We start from the raw sequence: 16869 nt of genomic DNA, 5'->3' as shown, positions 1-16869 counted from the left end.
AATCTGGGTTTTTGATGAGACAAGTTTAGAATGCTATAGTGTCAGGTCCACGTGATTTATCGTCCGCTGGGATCAAGGGGGATTTAAGACCATCAAGGTACAGACATCTCTGGTAGAGAAGGCAAGTGTTGTTAATCTGTATCATCAGCATGTGGGGTGGGTTAGGTAACGGGAGACCACACGTCGATCTGCGCTCTACAAACTGATTGATAACTATCTTACTGTAATGTGGAGCGACTGGAAGCAAATGTCTCAATGGGGCTTATTGAATAGCACGGTGCAAAGAGCAATGATGTGCTGTTGCCCATAGCAACCAAGAGTCAGTTTTGTTAGAAAGACTAAAGGAAACTAATATTAGTTGCTATGGGTTACAGCGGGTGTTCTACTTGCACTATATTACGACGTAAACCTTGATGTCTGTCGCCTTAATACATCAATTTAAGTGCTGGGTTATGGAGGTCCTGACTAGACCAAATTGTTTTCTTTTTCTCCATAATTTGGAGTACTATGCCTAAATATTTTAAATTACTTTTAAAATGTATCTCTTATTCACACGGGCAGTAAGTGATCATGTCCGTGTATATGACATTATCACAGAAAACAAGTAAACATTTCCTTTACTATTTTCTGATTTTTGGAATTTTCGGAATAAAGTATTTTAGGATAAGAAATCCCATAACGTATCCACCACAGTTTCCCCATTTCCCTTATTAAGTAATTCAAACTTTACAGGTCAAATATACACTTAATATTTTAGCTATATATTTATTTTAGCTTACAGAGCTAGCTACCTCTATTCTAGCACCTAGAGTATCCATGCCACTCTTCTGACTGTAGCCGCTATAGTGGGCACTGATAGGCAGCAGGAAGACAATGTCTGATGTTGGCACCAATATGTGGCAGGAATGGTAAAGGTTGTCTTCCTGCTGCCTGGATGGGGGAGATGGAAGCGATGCAGAAGCTAGGTAGTAGTCAGGAGAGGTGCCTGGACCTTTCAAACCTCACTAAATAATATCTGTATAACTGGTGATTAATGACGCCATTGGCTTCAATCACTATAAGGTTATTAGAAGCCACCATCATACCATTATACAGTGAAATCTAATATCCTTTTACTTGATAACTGGAAATTAATAATCCTCTGTACACAGGATATATAATCTAGACTGATATCCATAGACAGGTAGATATAGATTAACATACAAATTCAATCACCATCTGAAAATTATAGTTCTGTAAATTATAAGATTATTAGATGTCACCCAACACTAAACAAAGGAAACATAGCAAATCAATATTTTGGGTGCGCCCATCTCAATTGCTTTTAAAACACCCACGCAACACAGTAATTAGTGCTGTACAACAAAGAACAATGTGTCTCTTTAATTTGTAACTGTTGTCCAATGTGTCCTCTTAATATGAGATTGGAAATGAAAACTTTATAGCCAGGGATCCAGATTTCATGATGGTATTTTATAACCAGAGAGCAGCTATTGTAATTGCCTCCCCAGAAATACATTGGCAGAGGTTATCATTGTTCTTACACTACTAGATTGCTGCTGATTCCGTCTTATACTTCTCTTCTAAGTTGGGAACATGTGGCCCAATATCATTGCTAGACCTGAGCTCTGAGGGTCAGAATCGTTGTCCAGTCTGGCCACGCATGTGATTGGAAGAACTAAATTTGATCCGGTCAAATAGTGGCGGTGTGGCCTGGTAATGTGGTAAAGCACTGGCTGATATCGCTCATCTTTAGTCCACATTTTCTGGTGTGCCCGATAATAATTTGATAATTTTTCAATCAGATTATTATTGGGCGTAACACATGTTCTCGGGCCATGTATTCTGCGATAACAGGACAATTGCTGAATATCACACAGCGTGTGACCATCTTTACATAGGTTGTCAGACAAACACAACTGAATGAAGGTAAGGTACAGATAACATGGTTAAATAACTACAAAACAAAGTATCTCAGGAACAGTTATTAGGGTAGTTGTTACTTAAGAGCAGTTAGTAAGGGGCAGCCATTTTGTGGGCCGAACCACTGTTCACAAGAACACAAGCCATGGACACACAAGACAATTTCATCTCACTGGTTCTGAGTGAATGGATAGGCTACCTTCTCATGAATATTGTTTGAGCCCACAAAATGGCTGCCTGTGCTGTGCTTTAACACCTATCACCTACAACACTACTGTTCCCATGAAGTAATATAACCTGCTACTAAATCAGGCCCGGCCAACCAGTGGCTCACCAGGTGTTCTGAAACTACAGGTCCCAGCATGCTTTGCCAGCAGATAGCCAGCCGGTAGATGATATAGCATGTTGGGGCTTGTAGTTTCACAACAACTGGAGAGCCACAGGTTGGCCGGGAATGCTGTAAATTATCGAGGAGCAACGTGATACACACAGGGACCACATGAACAGACTATAACCTTCAACATGGCATTACCTTTAATCTCACTAATAGGATAAAACAATACAATTATTCAAAGAAGGAGCCATCTATATGTAATATCATCTCAGTATCATTTTATACAACTGTTACAAGATATATCAAACTAACGTGACAGTAAAGCAGGAAGGAACAGGGGCTGGGGGGAGCTATGAGGGCCGTCTGTTGCTATAAAGGTTGAGACAAGTCAAGGGTGAAGGGTGACGTAAAGGATACCTAGCTGCCATTACCTGAGAGGCGTCTAGGCACATCTGTGATCGCTGGAAGGCCTGTTCCTCGACTGGAGGACAAGGGAGTTGTGGAATGGATGGATGGCGAGGTCATCTGGCTCAGGTACGATGGATAGGACTGGTCGTAGGACCACGGAGGGGATGACTGCGTTTGTCTAGGATCTAAAATACAAAAATCAGAAGAAAAAAAACATTTATTGTTACTGGAATCTTTGCATTCTAAAGACCCCAAACCACCGTCCCGTCTAATAACATCATCACCACAGATGAGCTGTAACATTCTATTCCCGTGATGTGAGTTGTGTGCAATAGAGGCTGGACCACCCAAGCGCCGCTCACAAGGGGGCTTCACTCTGAGGGTGAGGGGGCCCTGCAACCACTGGAGCTCCGTCACTGATAAAAGGTGATTTTTCTTAAAAGAAATGCATTTGTGATTCAGTCAGTATTGTTTATTTAAGAAGCCCTTGATTACAACACAGAACTGTTCTGTGGATACAATTTTATCCAATAGGCAGAGCTGGTCCATGCTGTATCCAAGGGAAGACAAAAATGCGTTGATAATATAAAGGCGGAGGTAAGCCTGGGACATAAATGCATGTGTTTAGCAAAAGCTGCAGGAGGGTATGTACAAGTGAGCATATCAAAGTAGTACGAAGGTTGGAGGTCTATATACTAGACCTCCAACTATAGAGTGACTACTCCATAAATACTATAGAGTGACTACTCCATATTTATTGGCAACAAATATCCCAGTGATTTGTATGGAACATAAAGATTTTATCCCAGAATTACATTTTTTTGTGTTACATAACCTGCTGGTGATGGTGACTTAACAGATCTGGATTAATGAATATATCCTGCTTGAAAACAGGTAGATCAGAGACTTGAGTATTTTGCAGATGTACAAACGCTCATGTACACCAAACATCTCCTATTAATCTTGTAGGATTTTACTTTTTTCATTATTTTACATACAGAATGGATTTGGCAATTTACTTTACATCATCTGGTTTTCAGATAAACCACATAAAAAAAAGTAGATGGAACTAAAAGCTAATATTGGTACGCCTGCCTGGAAAGCTTCGCCAAAATGCTTCATTATCCAATTTCAACATTAACCAGAAGCACTTTGAGAAAAGTTACATTTGTTCCAAGAGGAAAACTACCTTTAATCCTATTAACAACTGTCCAAGAAATGTCATAGGTTGGACACGATCCTGGTACAACCTCCGACCTCCCAGATTTTCCTGCCCGTCCAGTAGCTTGTTGGGTAACTGCTTACGGATCGATTACTAAACCAGATCTCATTAGTCTGACCTACAAAGAGCTGGATTGGTTTGCTATCCTCTCACATAAACTGGCTGTGCAACGGACCATGCAGTTTGGATTTCCTCTGGTTGAAAAATTTTAGGAAATAAAAAAAACAAAAAACGAATAAAGTAAACAATATGACTTATGGAAACTACACGGATATCCTCGCTGCCAAATCTGTGAGAGAGCCTCACCCTCCTCGCCCTGAAATAACAGGGTAAGAGGAAATTTGTTCTCATCAATGTAAACTCCACATTGCTGGGATTGACTGGCACACCATGAAAGGGTAACAATTCTTCTACCAAGGCACTGCAATTTAATGGGCAATTCTGTAGAATGAAGGTTTTTACAATAAAACGCAGAGTTGTAGTTAAAACGTGAAAAGAACGTTTTTCAAATATTCAAAAAATATTGTACCAGTTTACCGGCGTTATGCCTATAACATAATATTTTGTGCTTATTTTCTGATGTCTTAATATGAAAATATTGCATTTATGAGAAAAGTTTCATAAATCAATGTCTCACTACCAGTGGAACGTGAAGCCTCCTCGCTGGGTGTCTTCACGTTATAAATAAATCCAATTATGTTTAGTTATTAGTAATAATAATAATATAAACAAAATAGTAATAATTAAAATTAATTATGGCAATTAGGGTTATGTCCTGGCCCCCCATTGTTCTAGTGCATCTATTCATTCAGTGGTTGGGTTTTTGTTATTTTAAATGGATAGCCCATTAATAAACTGAAACCAATATTCAAAGAAATGTTTTCATTTGAAAACAAATTAACTAAATAATATGCCTGAAATAAGTCAAGTGTTCATGCCAAGTGATATACCATCAGTCCCATTAATTAGATACAGGGTGGAGCTTCTCTATCTTGCATCCCATGGGGACGTAAATGTAGAGGCCTAAAGCATCATAGTTCGGAGTGATTGACTTTTAGTCTAGGTATCAGGTTCATGCCGATTGGTGGATAGAGGTGAAGAAGCATAATTAGCGGTAAACTTATAGGTTTGGTGGAGACATTATACTATGATTTTTGTCTTTTTTTTTACTCACTCTTTAAGCTTTATGCATACTTGCCTACTCTCCCAGAATTTCCGTGAGGCTCCCGAAATTTGGGGAGTCCTCCCGGAGTCCCGGAAGAGTAGGCAACCTCCTGGACACTTGTGGAGGTCGGAGCTTAATGACACGACCGTGCCATTAAACCCCACCTCCCACTAATCAATACCGTGAATTTAGTGGTTTTTATATAGTAGGGGCGTGACTAATGTGATGCAATGGCCACGCCCCCTACAATTGTCACATTACTTGTTTTCCGTGGATCTCCCAGAGGACAGGTTTTCAAAGTCGGAAAGTATGCTTTATGTATGTAAATATCTTTACTTAGATTTTTTTATTATTATTTTTATTATTATCCATTATTCATAAAGAACCAACCTTTTCCTTTAACAGTTACACAAGAACATGTGTAAAGGAGCCACAATATGTAGCAATAAAACATGACAGAGAAGGTGTATGTGACAATTTATACTCTCCGCTTGCCATAAGTTGCTGTTAGGCAGGTGCGTGAGACAGAGAAGTCAGATATAGCAGACATACAATGTATGTATTGCTCAGCTTCCTGTACACGCCAACCAAAGCTCGCTAGCAGGAGCGAGGCCTGAGCAAGCCTGCAAACAGCTCCTTCCTGTCTGTGCTGCAAAACTAGGCTTCAAACGTCAACCGTGCAAGTTATCTCGTTTCAAATAAATTGACTTGTGACTTTGAAGATCAGCTCTTGTAGCTGTCTGCTGCACATGCTAATAATCTGAGGGCGCTTTTATCTTCTTGCTGACAATTTCTGCCAGTAAAGGAAATACAACAAACAACAGAGATTAACTCTTCAGCCCCCAGAGATGCCCATACTCTCTGCTGGTACACAAAGGTTGCCTCCTAAGACAGGACAGAGAATTCAGCTAGTCTGGGTCAGACTAAGCAATCAAATAACAAACCACGCTACAGTCTTTTCCCAAAATAGCCACTGTGCTCATCAAATTAACAAACAGATGAGGTTTAACGTTGCAGAGTTTCCAGACACCACAGTGTCTCAGTGTTTGTTCATGGACCTAGAATATGCCTCGTATGAAATATTTCAGGCCTGACACCAAACAGTCTTGATTCATTCTGGAAGAGCTCAGTAAATCCACAAGGCCCTATCTATTACACAACTACCAGTGAATAACAAAAGTCAGCTCCGATGCAAATGAACGCAATTCTGCATCCTTGCTTAAAGAGCAAGGAAAATCATAATTTCTCATAATTATATATTAACGGTTGTATATTACTGCGATGAATAATATAACTGTAATAGCCTTAACTAAACATGCCCCTCTCCCAGCAGGTTTTCATGTTAGGAGGTAGGTGTCAGCAGGGTGTGAGTGACAAGCTTACAGTCTCTCTCTGTGGATAAGTCCTGTATGGATTCATAGATTCCTACACAGGGGCATGACCAGTAATGTCACAGCAGTTTTAATGATAGAAATTTCAGCTTTTTGACCTGAATCAAATCCCATTAGGACACTGTCCTAAAGATGTTGGATGTGGCTTCAGCTGTCTATAAATAGAGTGGTGATAGTACTATTCTTTGAAACTTTATTTTTCCTGCAGTTGAATATCAGTGTAACGTTAGACTGTGTAGATTACCCTCATACTACATACTAATAATCAATTAAGAGCTGAAAATCCAAACAAAAATGAAACTAATAAACAGGATATCACTGCAGTGATATAAGAATTGATATAGAATGTTTTGGTGTTTTACAATAAAATGACAACAATAGTAAAATCATTTTGAAACAAACCTCATTATAGGCAGCTATATAGTGGTCTATTAATTGCTAAATAATCGTTTACACAGTTATACCCCCTCCCACATTCACTTCCCTACGTTTTACGCCCCTCCTGTCTGTTATATCTATTGTGATACTGACGGACAGAGGATGACATACACAAACAACTTCTTTCTTGGATGATTGGTGCTTTTATTGTTCATATCACCAATAAGACAGCACACTTTCGTCAGGATGACACCAGGAGACCCTAACCCTAACAGTCCTCTGCCTAGCCACCGGCCAACTAGCTGACATCGGTCGCACTGCACAATAACACAGCACAAGTTTAAATACAATAATCCCCTCCCTTTGGTTTAATTACCTCATTATACCTTATCATCCATCTGTGCATGGTCAACCTAGGAGTCTAAGTTCGTAAGAACTTAACACTGCTGCCTGTACCTGCAGACTCCTCGGGACCTCACCTGAGAGGTGTGGCAAATAACCTTCTTTATCACCCTATGTGGATAAAACTTAACCACAAAAATAATTAATATACAATAACTTTTTTCTACTTCCTGTTCTATCACTGACACTTTCTATATGTCTATCATGCAACATTTTGAAAATTTGCAGAAAAATGTAAACAAAGGCGTCACAAAGGCTACAGAAAATCTACACAAGTAAACACAATAATGGTATGTGACCGAGTTTGTATCTATCTCGTAGACAATGTTTGTAAATACTATAGTATAAACTGAAATAGCTTTTCCTCTGTACATTTCACAAACAAACTCTATAAATAGCAGAACTCCGCTAGGCACTCTAATACGGACACCTACATAAAGACCCACCCAAGACTGTAGTGGTAATAGAGTAAACTCGATTGTGAGCTTGGGGCTGACGCATTGTGAGTAAAGTAACAATTGTTCTCCCCACATTCTCACATAACACTGTCCAATACGATTTACTCCATTATTTTCTACTTTAAAAAGAGTGGTGGGCATCAAAAATTTATAAAAAAAATAAATGACATTATAAGCATTAAAAATTAGTCAGATTTCTCCTAGGCCTGTTTCCATACCACCCGTCTAGGAAAGAGTCTAGATTTAATGTATGTGTTTGGTAGAGTGAGTAGCTGAAGATGTTGAAACCTACAACAAATTGCCCTCTGTACTATATTCTATAATAATAGAAAATTATATGGTATTGATAGTTAACAGTAGAGTAAAGAATCATCAAAAAAACACAGACACCAATTTCTTACAAAATACATTATCTAAAACTGACATCTACCACTAAGACAGCACCATTGTATTGCCGGAAGCTGTCCTGATATGACAGAAGTCTTTTCACAACATCACAAAACCACACAGTTAATATAAACAAACAAGGACTTTTGGGTAAACGACAAAGACAAAATATTTCTTTAAATAAAACATCAATAAAATGAATGGTAGTACTAAATGCCAATGTTTAGAACACAGCATAGAACAGAGTGTATTACAGAAAATGATAATGGTAATTATTAGGAGCAAATTTTAACAGGTTAGCTATCATCTTCCAGGGACTCTTTGGGGGTTTGTGTCTTTGCCCCTGGGAGTTCTGGGCTGGCGTGTTTAGGGGAAGCAGGGTTATAGGTGCCTGAAACCTTCCAAACAAAGAAAAAAATTTCTATGCAAAGACAGTTTGACCCCCTAAAAAAAACAGTATCATTTATGGCCACAAGATGGCGATCCCATGTTAGCTACATGTCTATTGTACAGCATAGATGTAGTTTGGAGATTATTCTAATGCAGGATTTATATATAATATTCTGTGTTTGCCTCACTATATTCCCACTTTACAACATTTTCTACATTCTGAAATCTTGTCCTTTTCCTGCAATGTCCCTACTGTTGTTTTAATGCTGACCAACTGCCTAGTACCACTTCTCCTATTCTGCCATCACAATATTATTCTTGGTGTCTGCTAGTAACTGCTTGCTATCCCTTACTCGTATTGTATTCTGAATATCATTTTTGAAGTCTATTCTCATTGTTCACAGTTCACTTTTACATGTACACAGAGACCATTTTGGTCTGTATGTGCTATGTGAATATCCGTATCAGACCTTATCCTGCATCTATGGTCAGTTGCACAGTACCACTTCTATTTTTTCTCTTTTTATACTGGGTGTAATTTCACCATCCATTCTTGCTCATTATGTTCAGATCACTTTCTTTGCATTCCGAATATACTTTTTTTGACTCTATTCTTATCCTGCATGGACGCATAACAGTTCAGCACCACTTCTCCTTTTCTGTAGGTTGGATGCAAGCCTAACGGATTAATCAAATTATGACAAAGATGTACCTAGGCGGCATAATTGTCTATCAAGGTAGGAATTGATGTTCTCTGGAAACAATACCGCGCCCTCAAAACAAGCGACTACTAGTTCCCATGCACCGCAAGTCTATTATTCTCCTGCCAAACTTCCCTGTTAGATTCCAATGTAGGACAACATAACACACATGCTACTTGGAGAGGTTTCGTGTCTGCATCCAGCAATTAACAAAAATCCCTGAATATCAGGGGCAATTACAGTCTTTTTCTTATGTATATCTATATGTTTGAACTATTATATTTCAATATATCTTAACTCCTTTACTGTAGATCAGGAAGTATGTGAAGTCATGTCAGTGATATTCTTTACTCTTCCATTATAAATGAGTTGTGGATTGGGAATAATTACTATTACGGATGATGTGCAGTGTCATCTTCTATCTTTTATCTGCTATCCCTGCTGCACTTTACTCTAATTCTACTGCATTGTAGACATAAAACGGCAAGATGTTCTGACGTCTTACATAATGTATCTGATTGGTTGTTAAGTTCGGAAATATGTACAGCTTATGAAAATTACTCTTGTAGGAGACACCAGTCATAAAACAAAAGACTAAAAGCCAGGACCATGTTTCATTGAAGCTTAACTATCTATCCATCCATCTATCTATCTAGGGAAGCAGTAAGGTGTATATGATGCATGATACCGCAGATGCAGGTATTTTGTGGGTTCAAATAATATTTATGACAACCCTTCTATCAATTGACTAGAAATGGGTTACATTACAAATTGCCTCATCGATGTCTCAGGTTTGCATCAAAAGAATCGGCTGCCTTAAAGAGATTTGAGATAATACAGCTAATATTATAAAACATTTCTCCTATGCACATTACGCTGGACACACACAAGCTATCCTTCAGCTCGGCGCACATGTTGGTTAATAGGACTGCTATTTTCTGCACGGAGAACTGTCAAGGTTTAAATGACAGATAACCAATTGTAAAGGAAGTTTAACTTTCATATTTGCGAATGCTACTGTATTTTAGGATAGCATACCCCGCAACTGGACAGGGGGTGTGGCCACGGCACGATGGGGGGGGTGTTCACATCACGATGGAGCATGGTCACTCCCCCAGAGAACTGCTCAGCGCTAGGCTGACCATTAGACATCTCCCTTCCCCCTAACATTCGCATCTGGGGGACAAACTGAAATCAGGACTGTCTCATTGAAGTCGGGACAGGTGGGAGGTAGAGGATAGCCTTTTAAAAAGCACGCTGGGTCTACACATAGGGAAAGCAGCTATTTTGCAAACTGAATCATTAGGCAGCCTTTTGAAGCTCTAGGGACAGTAATACATCATCAGTATTCACGATGTGTCAGTTCTAAGTAAACTATTAGACTGCATTCCCATCAATATTGATTCAGCCCAAAAAATGTATTTACAGATTTCAGGTAATAACTGTTCTTTCACAAATCCAGGCCTGCAAAGTTCTACCTAACACACCAAAAACGATGAAGATAGAATTATTATCTATAGTATACCATATAAACCAGGCATTTTATTTTACATGAGGAATATTATAACAAGACAATATTTATATCTTTGCAACCTAACTTCCTTTTCATAAGCCGTACATCCAACCATACGAAACTAAAACACACTTTATCGTCCACTATTTATATACCAGCATTCTCTCAATGATCTGTAATATTATTAACAACTCCCCTATGCAATAGACCTACTCAAATATGTGCCTAACCCCGCCCCCTTATATTTCACAGCAACGCCCACTTTCTCCAATGGCTCCTCCCAACCACTCAGTCAGGATGCCTAAGTCTGACCCAGCTACAATGCAAATGATTCTAATATTAGGGTTGACTGATAACGACTATCAAATTAAAACGATGTATGTCTGCCCCTTACCTGCAATCTGACTCTGTCCTTGTGGATTAAAAGGACTTGGTGCAGAGTTCAGGGAGGGCCGAGGACTCTGGGTTGGGACCCCCACTCTCATACTGGGATGAGGGATGCGCCCTAAATCACTGAGGCGCTCAGAGAACAAACTAGGCTTAGAGTCATCAAGCTTCTGTCTGTGCCCTAGAAATAGCAAATCATAAAATTAGTTATTATTATTGTCAACGAGAAACTTTCCACACATTACATAACACCTGGTTGGAAAAAGGGCAAGAGTCACAATCAAACTATCCGCGGGCAAAACAATGTCGGGGGGCCCACAACAATCAAGTTTTTTGGAACGAAAACCATCTAATTTATTAAAATATCTCAAATGATTTACTCACACAAAAAATCAAAAGGCATTGTAATTGTCTATATTAAACATAGAAAAAAATATGTTTTACACCACAACCAGGAAAATCCCTATTCCAGTGGGCCCAATGGATACCGGGTCTCTAGGGCAATTGCCCTTCTGCTTTGTCTATAAACTGTCTCTGAGTCTAAACTGGTAAACTGTAGATGAAAGAATAAAATATAAATATCAAAATTATTTTAAATCAAGTTAAATGGCTTATACATACAGAAAATCAGCTACGCATTGAAAAGTATTAGAGGCAGCTTCCGTCATCTGAAATGTCATTACATATTACTAAGGGGCTAATGGTGGAGGGATCAGGGGAGAAGAAATACTTATCAATATCCTCTCAGACAAGTTGCAAACACTTGCGTAACTTGTGTTTTTCTGTAAAGCTAATAAAAAGGAATGGAACAGACGAAATGTTTGTCTACCAGGGAGAAAGCTATATATTGATGGCAATGTTGTTCAAAGATTTCAAAGGCAGGTCACTACTAAATTAAAAAAAATATCACACCATGGGCTAGATTTACTAAGCTGCGGGTTTAAAAAAGTGGGGATGTTGCCTATAGCAACCAATCAGATTCTAGCTTTCATTTATTTAGTACCGTCTACAAAATGATAGCTAGAATCTGATTGGTTGCTATAGGCAACATCCCCACTTTTTCAAACCCGCAGCTTAGTAAATCTAGCCCCATGTCCCTTGCCTTCTCCTTCACCCAAGTGTTTGTTATGCCCATAGCCCCTCCTGTACCCAGGTCTTCAGCATAACCCAGCCTTCTCCTTCACCCAAGTCTTCACCATGGCCTCAACCCTCTCTTTATCATAAATATTAACCATGTCTCCAGCCCTCTCCTTCATCATGTCTCCGGCCCTCTGCTTCACCCAAGTCTTCGCCATGTCCCCAGACCTATTCTTCACCCAAGTCTTCATCATGTCCTCAGACCTATTCTTCACCCAAGTCTTCATCGTGTCCTGAGCCCTCTCCTTCACATAAATATTGACCATGTCCCCAGCCCTGTTCTTCACCATGTCCTTAGCCCTATTCTTCACCCAAGTCTTCATCATGTCCTGAGCCCTCTCCTTCACATAAATATTGACCATGTCCCCAGCCCTGTTCTTCACCCAAGTCTTCACCATGTCCCCAGCCCTATTCTTCACCCAAGTCTTCATCATGTCCTGAGCCCTCTCCTTCACATAAATATTGACCATGTCCCCAGCCCTGTTCTTCACCCAAGTCTTCACCATGTCCCTAGCCCTCTCTTACACCCAAATCTTTGCCATGTCCTCAGCCCTGTTCTTCACCCAAGTCTTCACCATGTCCCCAGCTCTATTCTTCACCGTGTCCCCAGACCTATTCTTCACCCAAGTATTCACCATGCCCCATCCCTATTCTTCACCCAAGTCTTCATCATGTCCTGAGCCCTCTTCTTCACATAAATATTGACTATGTCACCAGCCTATTCTTCACCCAAGTCTTTACCATGCCCCCAGTCCTATTCTTCACCCAAGTCTTCACCATATCCCCAGCCCTCTCTTACACCCAAGTCTTTGCCATGTCCCCAGCCCTATTCTTCACCCAAGTCTTCACCATGTCCTGAGCTCTCTCTTTCATATAAATATTGACCATGTTCCCAGCCCTGTTATTCACCAGAAATTACATTTAAGAAAAAGAAGTGAACTTGGAAGAGTTCTTTAGCGCGACACCCTGGGGCAAACAATGGATTTGCAGAGGGGGGTTTCCACACCACGCCGCTAGTGGGCATAACCAGCATGCATTGGGGCGTAGCTATAATTTTAGAGAGTGCTTAGCTTCTCTCCAACTCTTCCTATCCCCATAATATACATGGGCAATGCTGCGTGTACTTCTGTTAGGTGCATGCAGCTCTCTCTTTTCAAGCAGAGCAGTGTGAAGCGGGGCAGGGTCCAGCCACCTCAATTATACAGTGCCCCAGGCTTGGAGGTGGGTTTCCACGCACTAGAAACCCCCCCCCCCCCTCGGTTTGCCTATGACACCCCCTGCAGTTCTGCCCAATACTCTCTACATTATGACACTGGTGTCCCAGAATGATCCAGCGTAATCTATAATTGGTGGTTAATGCTTAGACAACGTATCACTCAACCACTAATTACAAAGCTATATGAATGCAATGTTGTACCACTATACAGAGCATTAAGGGGAAGCTCATGTCCCTAATTATCATAATCATATCCACACTCTTAAATTGTTAGTGGCAGAGGTAGCCAAGCTCTGGCTCTTCAGGTGTTGTGGAATCACATGTCCTAGCATGTCTTGTCACAAATGGAGAGTAACAGGTTGGCTAAGCATGCATTAGGCTACCTTCAATGCTGCATGTATGCACTCACCTTTTGCATTAATACAAATTAGAATAATGCCCTGTTAAATACCATTGTGCGGTTGTGTACGTCTTATGATTGAATATACCATTCGTTAATAACAGAAGCACTGTAGTTATAGAGGAAACTTAGAGGATGTGTGTACATTCTTTGGCACTGGAAGAATGAAAGATGCAATTCTATCTACGTGCAAGATTTTACTCCGGTGCTCCTCCTCCTACCTGGTTCTACTATATGCAGCTGTTTTTAGCAAAAAAATCAAATTGTAAAATCAAACACAAGCAACTCAATTTAGTAAACAATCTTAAAGCGGTGAAGAAGCAGGGTTGTGAGATGGAGGGCCAATCATAAGCCACCATTTTTTGACTGCAGCTTCTGATTGGTCCTTGAGGCACCTCAGGGGAGGGGCACCTTAATAAAGCATTTTACTAGGTGGCTGTGCAGCTTTAAAGGAACTTTTTAAAGAAATATAATTGTTCTAAAGACTGTATATATTTGGAAGAGCTTTTCTCGTAGGGAACAAGGTGAATCCTATGGGTGAGAGTTCCCTTACGATGATTTTATCATTTCCCAGTGACACTATTACATTGATATCTATGGCTAATATATTACTGCCTGATTTCAGTCATTTACATCCCCATCCGATAATAATATGATTTGCATTTTATTGTTTTTACTTTTATGTTGCCTTCATGTGGGACAATAGACATATATTAAACTTGTTCCTGACCTATCCACCTATGAGCTAGAGATCTCAGCTAACACTTTTCAAGTAATAACCCTGTCGGATGCTAGACAGTATAAAAAAAAAAATTGTCTAGGCACATAATGTGGCAGGCAGGGGTACTGTTAATAACCTTCTTGCCGCTCTCTGTATGTCAGTTAACCGTTAGTGCTACAGGGAGGCTGATATGAGTACATGATGTATTTCAACCTTAAGGCAACAATAACATAAAAACTAACGTTCGGACACTATCGCTTTATGATTTGGGGGATATTACATAAAAATGAGTAGAAGCCTCTTTAATTAATGGAGATATGCAGAGAATTGAGGTTTTCTGGGCAGATGACCTAGACCTCCATCTTTTACGGAATATTTACCCTTATAGTTAGGGTGTGGTTTTCCTTTATATGTGACTATGAGTAGGTTGGGGACCACCCATAGTATTATCAGCACACAGACGCACCCACCAGTTTAGTGCAGTTCCCTTAGCTATTCTGCACACCAGGACATCACATCCACGTCTGATTACATTGGACATGTTCCAGACTCATCTCACAGAAGAATCCTCTTCTCTCTGTCTCTACACTGCTTCAAGGATCAATCTGTGTTTACTGCTCGTTAACCCCTCGCTGAAAAATGCACTCCACTCGGAAACCAGCTGCAAAACGTCCATCACCAGCCATGAACATATGTCAAGGAAACTGGCAAATGCTGATGCCAGTCAGCCACCGCTGAAGTGATGGAGTTAAACAGATGCATTGTATTTTGTTAACCTATTCTTTTGTGTAAGTAACATACCTACCCAGTCATTCTCTCTATGTAATGTTTATCCTCACTAAACTGCTATCATCCTGAAACTGGTTCCTAAGAAACTGACTGGCAGCATCTTCGGGGATGTCACTGGTTCCTAGTGAACTGATTGGCAGCATCTTCGGTGATGTCATTGGTTCCCAGTAAACTGATTGGCAGAATCCTCAGTGATGTCACTAGTTCCTTGTGAACTGATTGGCAACATCCTTGATGATGTCACTGGATCCTAGTGAACTGATTAGCAGCATCCTCAGTGATGTCGCTGGTTCCTAGTGAACGGACTGGCAGCATCCTCAGTGGAGTCACTGAATCCTAGTGAACTGATTGGCAGCATCCTCGGTGATGTCACTGGTTCCTAGTGAACGGATTGGCAGCATCCTCGGTGATGTCACTGGTTCCTAGTGAACGGATTGGCAGCATCCTCGGTGATGTCACTGGTTCCTAGTGAAAGGATTGGCAGCATCCTCAGTGGAGTCACTGAATCCTAGTGAACTGATTGGCAGCATCCTCGGTGATGTCACTGGTTCCTAGTGAACTGATTGGCAGCATCCTCGGTGATGTCACTGGTTCCTAGTGAACGGATTGGTAGCATCCTCGGTGATGTCACTGGTTCCTAATGAACTGATTAGCAGCATCCTTGGTGATGTCACTGGTTACTAAGGAACTGATTGGCAGCATCCTCGGTGATGTCACTGGTGCCTAATGAACTGATTGGCAGCATCCTCTGTGATGTCAGTGGTTCCTAGTGAATCAGCTGACAAAATAGCTATCTGCATTGAAGGCAGACGGCAGGTACACATTAAGAACAATAATCTTGTTCAATTAAAACGTGATACTTTTAACAAGTTGCAGGTGTGAGCTATATTCCATATCACAGAGCATTTGACATCACAATCTTCCTGCATCACATTCACAGGAGCCTCACATCACTGCTCTGTGTCATTAGAGAACCTTTCAACTACACTATCTAGCTCTCAGTCTTCCTACTCCCCAATCACCCCATCACCACCATCACTACATCATGTCACTGCCTCTGTCACATGCTGCCCTGTCCTCACTAACACATCAGTCATCTCCTGATATACTCTGTGCTGCTGGGGACCCTGCTGCTTCCACTATATAACTCTCAGTCTGTGACTTCCTGCTACCTCCATTCCCCTCATCACATCATGTCACTGCCCCTGTCACATGCAGCCCTGTCCGCACTAACACATCACTCATCTCCTGATATACTCTGTGCTGCTGGGGGACCCTGCTCCTTCCACTATATAACTTTCAGTCTGTGAATTCCTGCTACCTCAATTCCCCTCCTCACATCATATCACTGCCTCTGTCACATGCAGCCCTGTCCTCACTAACACATCAGTCATCTCCTGATATACTCTGTGCTGCTGGGGACCCTGCTGCTTCCACTATATAACTCTCAGTCTGTGACTTCCTGCTACCTCCATTCCCCTCATCACATCATGTCACTGCCCCTGTCACATGCAGCCCTGTCCGCACTAACACATCACTCATCTCCT

The 16869-nt window shown here is 40.7% G+C and overlaps 1 protein-coding gene across 2 annotated transcripts in view; it reads right to left on the bottom strand.

Annotated features, from left to right (window-relative positions):
- Window positions 1-16869, bottom strand: part of RUNX2 (RUNX family transcription factor 2) — a 78233-nt gene that overhangs the window by 11979 nt on the left and 49385 nt on the right. Inside the window, exons 4-5 of one of the 2 annotated variants that reach the window (XM_075201309.1) lie at window positions 11067-11240; window positions 2689-2850 (exon numbers count right to left, since the gene is read on the bottom strand). In XM_075201309.1, the coding sequence (XP_075057410.1) occupies window positions 2689-2850; window positions 11067-11240 (336 nt within the window). The remainder of the gene's footprint in view (window positions 1-2688; window positions 2851-11066; window positions 11241-16869) is intronic. The other variant, XM_075201310.1, reaches the window with a different exon arrangement.

This window comes from Mixophyes fleayi, chromosome 3 (genome assembly GCF_038048845.1).
Source record: "Mixophyes fleayi isolate aMixFle1 chromosome 3, aMixFle1.hap1, whole genome shotgun sequence".
NCBI classification, from domain to species: Eukaryota; Metazoa; Chordata; class Amphibia; order Anura; family Limnodynastidae; genus Mixophyes; species Mixophyes fleayi.
The sequence above is the reverse complement of the archived record's forward strand: the minus strand, read 5'-3'. Positions and strand labels throughout refer to the sequence as shown.